At 36.0% G+C, this 7,562-nt stretch overlaps 2 protein-coding genes across 2 annotated transcripts in view; one reads left to right on the top strand and one right to left on the bottom strand.

The window, feature by feature from the left end:
- On the bottom strand, positions 1-2,897 carry LOC107742553 (serine/threonine-protein kinase pim-1-like). The gene is made up of 10 exons (XM_016555573.1): positions 2,567-2,897; positions 2,206-2,439; positions 1,909-2,000; positions 1,670-1,720; positions 1,176-1,554; positions 885-1,061; positions 624-712; positions 504-523; positions 341-418; positions 1-94 (listed from the first exon to the last, which is right to left on the bottom strand). The coding sequence occupies exons 1-10, from the start codon at positions 2,895-2,897 to the stop codon at positions 1-3; spliced, it is 1,545 nt and encodes a 514-aa protein (XP_016411059.1).
- A 3,935-nt stretch (positions 2,898-6,832) lies between these two features.
- Positions 6,833-7,562, top strand: part of LOC107742549 (methylmalonic aciduria type A protein, mitochondrial-like) — a 10,875-nt gene continuing 10,145 nt past the window's right edge. The window contains exon 1 of the mRNA XM_016555570.1: positions 6,833-6,996. The gene's annotated coding sequence lies outside the window, so the exon portion shown is untranslated. The remainder of the gene's footprint in view (positions 6,997-7,562) is intronic.

Genomic DNA, 7,562 nt, shown 5'->3' with positions numbered 1-7,562 from the left:
TCAGGGAACCTCAGCGGCATCTTTGACAGGAAGCTTTGGGTAGCCATAACAGACCCTCTGGGACGGCCAAGATTGAAATCTGGCACTGGTGTGGCTGAGACAGGAAGCTCTAGCAGTGGGCAGCAACTCTAAGACCGGGGTGCCCATCATAGGTAGCATTTAAAAAAGTGTAAAAACAAAAGAACTACATACAGAAACTTATGTACACATCTCTAGGCAGCAATACCGCAAGACGCAAATATTGCTGCCTCAGGACCTGACGCCAGATGCTACCAGAGCTTTCCAGCCTCGCAAGACGCTAAGAACTGGAGGGATGGAGGGGCCACTCGTGTCAGCCCACCAGACACTAAGCTGACTAAAGAGCAGTTCCTGGATGGCTGTTGCAAGGTGTTCTTGTCTCCACGACTTATGGGATGACCTAAAACAAAAACAGAAACAAAATCAGGTTTATTGACTAATACTTTACATTTAGAACAATTTTGGCTTTGGCATTTGTTACTTACATATACAGCAAATGAAACATCTAAAAAAAGAGTAAAAACAATTTGAATTTTTAAAAACTTAGGGGAACATGTTTCATAACTTGTTATCTCTATCATTTTATGTTGATCCTGTATAGGTACCTTAAACCAGTCATGGAGAAGGAGTCTGTCAAGAGGAATTCTCTCCTCAGGGTTGGGATGCAGGCAGTCGTTGATCAAATGGCTGCATTCTGTTCAGAAAGAAAAGAGACGTTTGACTACTATCTTAAACTTCCTTTACACCTGCTCACAAAAAAATCCAGCAAGATGGCCATCTTTTATAAATCCACTTCGCTCAGATGTTACTTTTTCTTGTTTTTCTATGATATAGAATACTGTTGGCCTTGTTTGTGTAGATCTCACCTTTTGACAAGCTGGGTAGATACCACAGCCAGTCCTTGATCTTGTCCAGATCGGTGTGGTCTGGATAATAGCCGCAAACCAAAGTGTACAAAACAACCCCCAGTGAAAACACTGTTGCTTGCCGTCCGTTGTACTTGCCCGTCTCTAAATATTCAGGGGGGCAGTACTTCCTTGTGCCTGGAGGAAAGAGAATTGTTAGTTTGAATTACCACAGCATGTTTTCTCTGCATCCATTAGCATGTGCAACATGACAAGTTTGTCCGTCTACACTTGAAAGTTACCACTACATACCACTAAAGGTGTTGTATGGCATTTCATGCAGCAGGTCCCCGCAGCCGAAATCAAACAGTGTCACGTCCAGGGTGTCTGTGTTCACTAACAAGTTCTCCAGTTTGATGTCTCTATGAAGAACTCCGCGGCTGCAGCACTTGACAGCAGCCTCAATGACCTGCTGCATCACATGCCGTGCGAACTCTTCGTCGAAGATGCCCCCACAGCACTCCAAAAAGACAGAGAGATTCTCACAGGGCAAGGGGTGCTGCAAGACCATAACATAATGGTTGGGGAGCTCCTGCCAGTCCAGCAGCTCAATGATGTGGGGTGAGCTGGGACCCTTATTGGCAAGGACTGTCAGGCCGATTTCCAGGGGAACGGGTTTGGCATGATCAGGCTAGAGGAAAGACAGTTTTTAATAAGTTAATAATTTGCCTGTCTATGATTAAAGCTGATATAACATTGAAAACAGAGACTGAGAGGAGATAACAGAGAGAGTGCAGCCTACTTACAATGTTGATATATTCCATGTTTTCCGTTTTTCTGGCAAATTTCAGTGCCACCTGATCAACAAAACAAATAATTAGTTAAAATGAACATGTCCTGTTGTGAAATTAAAGTCCAATCATTAATATAAAACCATGTAGATCATGTTCTGATAGGTCAGTCTGATAGTTTAAACAGGTCAGCTGCTCTAAATCATGTACACAAGACAATAATTTATTAGATAGATACTATATAAACAAATTACCGGAAGGTCATCCTTGCGTTGCACTCCCTCAAAAACGGCACCAAATCCTCCTTCCCCCAGTTTAGCGCCAATGTTGTAGTTCAAGCAGATGTCTATTAAAAGATTAACATTTTAAACATTCTGAAACTGTATGGAATATTTGTGGTGATACTTTTTTTCCAATACTTAAACAACCTGAATGTTCATGTCTGTATTATATATCAAGCAGCCATAATGTCCCTGTTGAAAAAACCAGCATATGCTGGTTTTTTCAACAGGGATATGTGTGTACGTTTTGGATTATGGCAATAAACTCACTCTCAAAGCTCGTGACCACGTCATTGTCCTGCTGTTCTGTCAGCGGGGACACAATCTCACCCTCTGACAGATTAACTGGACTATCATCGACACAAGACTGAGGTTGCTCCTGCATCTGCTGGTCCTCAGAAGAGGAGAGGATGTCAGAGCTGCTGCTAGGAGCTTCCTGATGATCACAATCCTCTGCAGTACATGTGATGTGCTGTAGAGAAACCTGATCTAAAGAGGGGAATAGAAATCAAAAGATTGAATAATCATAAAAAATAATACTATCTCTAATATGTATATCATGACAGCAGCAGACTTTTTGATTTACAGAGCTCCATTCTATGTATATTTACATAATGTTGATGTGATTTACCATCAGTAGAGCACCTAGAATATCCAGCCTGCTCCAGCTTCTCACTCTGCTCCACTTTCTCATTCTGAGCTTTCCTGTCCTGACCAGCTCTTGGGCGAGAGAAGTGGAAACAGGCCAGCCTCCTCCAAAACCTCCCTTTCTTCCTCATCACCCTCTTCTTCTCTCTCACCTTCCTCTCTCCTTCATCTTCCTCAGCAGTACCAGCGCGTCTCTCTTCACGCTGATGAGGATTTGGCGTGTTGGCGGTGGATTGAAGTGGTGTACTTAAATGGGAATTGTACACACAATTGCTATCTACCGCTTTCTTCACACAAGAAATTCGCTGACCCATGATCACACGAACACGCTGTCTCTCCAAACTACCCACAAAAGTAATATTGGAGTTTCACGTCTTACATACTCTCACATTCCACTACTGTCAATCAACTTCGAATTCTGAATGTGACATCATAAGAGAATCGCGCAGGAAAGAATCTTGTCTAATGTCTAATGTTGTCCATTTATATCATTCAATATTTGTATCTAATGATACGAGCAAATCAAGTATCCCCAAAAAAAAGACTATTGCTGAAATGTTGTTTAACTCCCGCACAAGGCTTAAAAAAATAAATAGATAGATAGATAAATAAATAAATAACATTGAATATTAATAGCCTATTTGTAATGAATTTTCACTTCATTAAACATTACAAGCATTTTCAAGCCATATATTTCCCATATAAGGTTTTAAATGTTCAAAACATGTAGCATGCTGCTAAATTAATGTAATTATGTTATGTAAATAAAGATCACTTTAAAGTCACTTTATCCCAAACGGTGCTTACCTCCGATAACTTTCTATAGCTATAGGCTATAAAATATTATATTCACATATACTCAGAGGTGGGACCAAGTCATTGTTTTGCAAGTCACAAGTAAGTCTCGAGTCTTTGCATTCAAGTCTTGAGTCAAGTCCCGAGTCAAGACAGACAAGTCCCAAGTCAAGTCCCGAGTCAAGACAGGCAAGTCCAAGTCTCTATTAATTATAAACAATATAACAAGAAAAAAAATTTGAAAATATAAAAGAATGCCAGTTTTCTGATTAATTTTTTGTAAAAAGTGTATAGGGTCGCTAGAGACCCGAGGTATGTAAATGTGTAAGTATTTTTTCCTGCACAACTATATTTACATATCTGAAGACTCTGCAATGCATTTTTTTTTCCTCAAGGTGGCACTGTTTGATACACAATAATGAGGTGACGTTTCACTCATAATTACCGCAGGCATAAAACAAACTAATATCATCAGCAAAAATTGAAGTGGTTTGAATGGCTTTACTGCAGAGCAATTACTATACGCAATGAAATATAAATGTCACTGTCATTTGATGCTGGATGTGGTGAATAAGCTGCCAGTTATCAAAATATTGAATATGAAGTCATTGAAAACGATAGTTTTGAGAATATGGTTGAGATCGTGAATATGAGGCAGATGCTGAATATAGGCTACTGTGGAAGTGCGCTCTGACGATGTCAGCCATGGTAAAATCATCTGCTCAAATTGAACCTTTTTAAGTTTCAAAAGGTAACGAAATATGCTTTATTTTATTCTTCTATAATTGTTCTTAAAATATCAAGAGTTTTTTTTTTTTGCTATTGCAGCAGTTAAAGATCCATCCGTGCTGTATATATAGGTCCGGGTCGCTAAAGACCCGAATATGTAATAATGATTGGCAAAACATTCATGCATTTAAGGGTTAATGGAGGTTTAACTGACGATTCAAACGTGCAGGGCAGCGCTTTTCACGAGCGGAGATCGCTACTAGACGAATCATGTCATTTGTTTTGTTATTTTTATTATCTCTGTTCTTTTGTCGTAAGTTATGCTATTGCTCCATTAATTTATACTATCCAGCGCTCCCTGAACGCAGTCTCTGGCTTATTGCCAGTCAAGCGCAAGCACGCTACAGGGACGTGTCTAATAACGACTTTGATCTGATCATTAAGTCTTTCCGAGTCACAGGGCTCAAGTCCAAGTCAAGTCTCGAGTCATTGCTGTCAAAGTCTAAGTCGAGTCTCAAGTCTTCTTTAATTATGTCGAGTCGAGTCGCAAGTCATCAAATTTGGGACTCGAGTCCGAGTCGAGTCTCGAGTCATGTGACTCGAGTCCACACCCCTGCATATACTGTACCATAACAAATGTTGTTTTTAAACATTGCACAAACTCTAGTCATGCTTAGACAATGTAAAAACAAAACAAACAAACAAAAAGCTTCATGTGCTTTTGGATAAAGCTGATGATATTTCTCTGCGTTCCTGGAAGTAACGCTGAATACTCTTAGGCTACAACAACAATGCTTTATTCCTGCTTAAGAAAACAAGAATAAAACAATTTTGTCTTAAAACCTTTTATTTAATTAAATGTAGTGACCATGTATATTGGGTTCTATTCTTTTGGGTTTCTCCAAATAATTTTAAATATCTGTCTAACAGTCTTCAGAATGATGTGATAATTTTACACTTTTGAATATCTATTTTCCTCATTCTCTCTCTTGGCTTATTGAAACTTAATTGGCTATTCGAAGATTTTTCCTATTAATGGTTGTGTTTTCTCTCACTGCCACAGGAGAGCGGCAGACAGCTTATGGTGGCTGGACAGGATACAATGCAGGTCAGGAGTCCAGTAGTCTGACGTCCTATTGTATATAATATAACAGTTTTAGAAACAAATATATATCAATATATTTATACATCATTACTTTTAATATTATTTTATGTATTTAATATTCTGTTCATTCTTAAAGATAAATTATTAAATCGCTGGATTTGTTTTGTAGTAAAATGAATGATTTAATGATTGAATGAATGATCTGATGATCTGCACGTTGGAATAAGGCATTTAAAAACGTGACGACAGTATCAAAAATGCTACACAAAATCTTCAATGGTGAATTTTGTTTGTGCAACGTGACAAAATGCATTTATATTGTGACAAAAAAAAACAATATCTGCCGTTAATAAATACATACAAAAACGTAACGACCTTTTCACAACGTGGAAAAACGCTTTTACAACTTAATTGTGCTTGCTGTGTTGATAAAGACGATAAAACTCTAGGCTATACTAGATTAAAAAATTATTATTATTTTTTTAATAATATGGTACCTTCCATTACAAACATCTAATCACAGCTGACTATTATAAACAAATTCACAAATAAACCTACAGCATCATCATCTAGTTTTTGAAGCTGGAAATATTATTATTATAATTATTGTTGTTGTTGTTGTTGTTATTATTATTATTATTATTTTCGAATGGGGACTTTAATTTTGAAGAGGGAACACTTTTATTTTAAAAATTAGTTTAGTTATTCTATATAAATGCTAAAATGAATCTCAGACATGTACATGAATGGCTTAAGCAAAGTTAATATGTTCAAGAATTAATTTCCTTTTAGAATTAATTTGTTTGTGTATACACACACACCAACACAAACACAAACAAATGAATTCTAAAAGGTAATATATATATATATATATATATTATTTTTATTTTATTTTTTCAAAAAATGTATCCGTAAAATATTTGGTCCCAAACAAGCCTAATGAGTGACTGCTTAGTTTAGGCTAAATTTTCAACACTGTTATTTATTAATAACATTATTTACATAACGTTAGAAATTTTTGTCAGTTTATTTCTATAGTGGTCAATAAGTACATTAGTGTTTTAAACTCTATTTCCCAAATTTTAGTAACAGTGTTACAATTTTACCTCATTGAAAAGTTCTCATGATATTTAGTTAATTTCCTAAAGGTTAAAACACCTCCTTTCTGCTACACAAAATCTTCAATGGTGAATTTTGTTTGTGCAACGTGACAAAATGCATTTATATTGTGACAAAAAAAAACAATATCTGCCGTTAATAAATACATACAAAAACGTAACGACCTTTTCACAACGTGGAAAAACGCTTTTACAACTTAATTGTGCTTGCTGTGTTGATAAAGACGATAAAACTCTAGGCTATACTAGATTAAAAAATTATTATTATTTTTTTAATAATATGGTACCTTCCATTACAAACATCTAATCACAGCTGACTATTATAAACAAATTCACAAATAAACCTACAGCATCATCATCTAGTTTTTGAAGCTGGAAATATTATTATTATAATTATCGTTGTTGTTGTTGTTATTATTATTATTATTATTTTCGAATGGGGACTTTAATTTTGAAGAGGGAACACTTTTATTTTAAAAATCATTGACGTTCCTTACTTTCACGAGTCGCGACCTCGGAGCATTGGTGATAAGTGTCACGGCTGATTTGGGACCCCGTAAGATATATGACTGAAGATTTCCCTTATTAATCAGTCTGCCCAAATGAAGACAGAACCTGAACTACAGATGAGTTTAAGACGATAAACCGATGGTTTAAGGAAACTTGGTGAGCTTTGATTGATAATGTTTTCTATTCCAGATTTTCAGGTTCCTGTTCTGTCTGATTCAATGAACACGCTGTCATTTATGTGATCAGACTGACGTGTTATGAACTGATGTGATCTAATAACAAAGATCTGTTGCTCCCATATAATTTATAGTTTACTATGGTAAGAAACTATAGTTTTCGCCCAAATATCCTGGTTCCTACAGTTTTTGTTATCACTGTAAAATTATCATGAGCTAATATGGCATTTCCATATTGTACAAAGCGTTCAGAGTCTATCTCTGTATTATTATTATTATACCTATAGAGTCTATATCTGTATTAACCTCTGTATTTTTGTAGTGGCTAATACCAAATTAGCACAATGTTGCAATATAAGTCCTATAGGTAAATGACCGTGGCCCTTCTTTTAAACTATTATTAAATGCACAAATCCTATGTTTTTAAGATAACAAGATTTAATATGTTTGATAAAGTATTATATAACATTATATTTTTATTTTTTAATAAAAATTTTGGCCTCGAATGTATTAAATCAAAGGTAATATATATATATATATATATAT

The sequence above is a fragment of the Sinocyclocheilus rhinocerous genome, unplaced genomic scaffold (genome assembly GCF_001515625.1).
Source record: "Sinocyclocheilus rhinocerous isolate Xijiao unplaced genomic scaffold, SAMN03320098_v1.1 scaffold1158, whole genome shotgun sequence".
Taxonomy (NCBI): domain Eukaryota; kingdom Metazoa; phylum Chordata; class Actinopteri; order Cypriniformes; family Cyprinidae; genus Sinocyclocheilus; species Sinocyclocheilus rhinocerous.
This window is presented reverse-complemented; position numbering and strand designations above follow the sequence as displayed.

Bases quoted from the DNA above. Each gene is read 5' to 3' on its own strand.
- LOC107742553 (XM_016555573.1), bottom strand. From the start codon at position 2,897: ATGGGTCAGCGAATTTCTTGTGTGAAGAAAGCGGTAGATAGCAATTGT. The intron at 1,721-1,908 runs GTAATTTGTTTA...TTTGTTGATCAG, and splicing joins AACGCAAGGATGACCTTCCG to GTGGCACTGAAATTTGCCAG. The intron at 524-623 runs GTACCTATACAG...CTCTTTTTTTAG, and splicing joins TTCTCCATGACTGGTTTAAG to ATGTTTCATTTGCTGTATAT.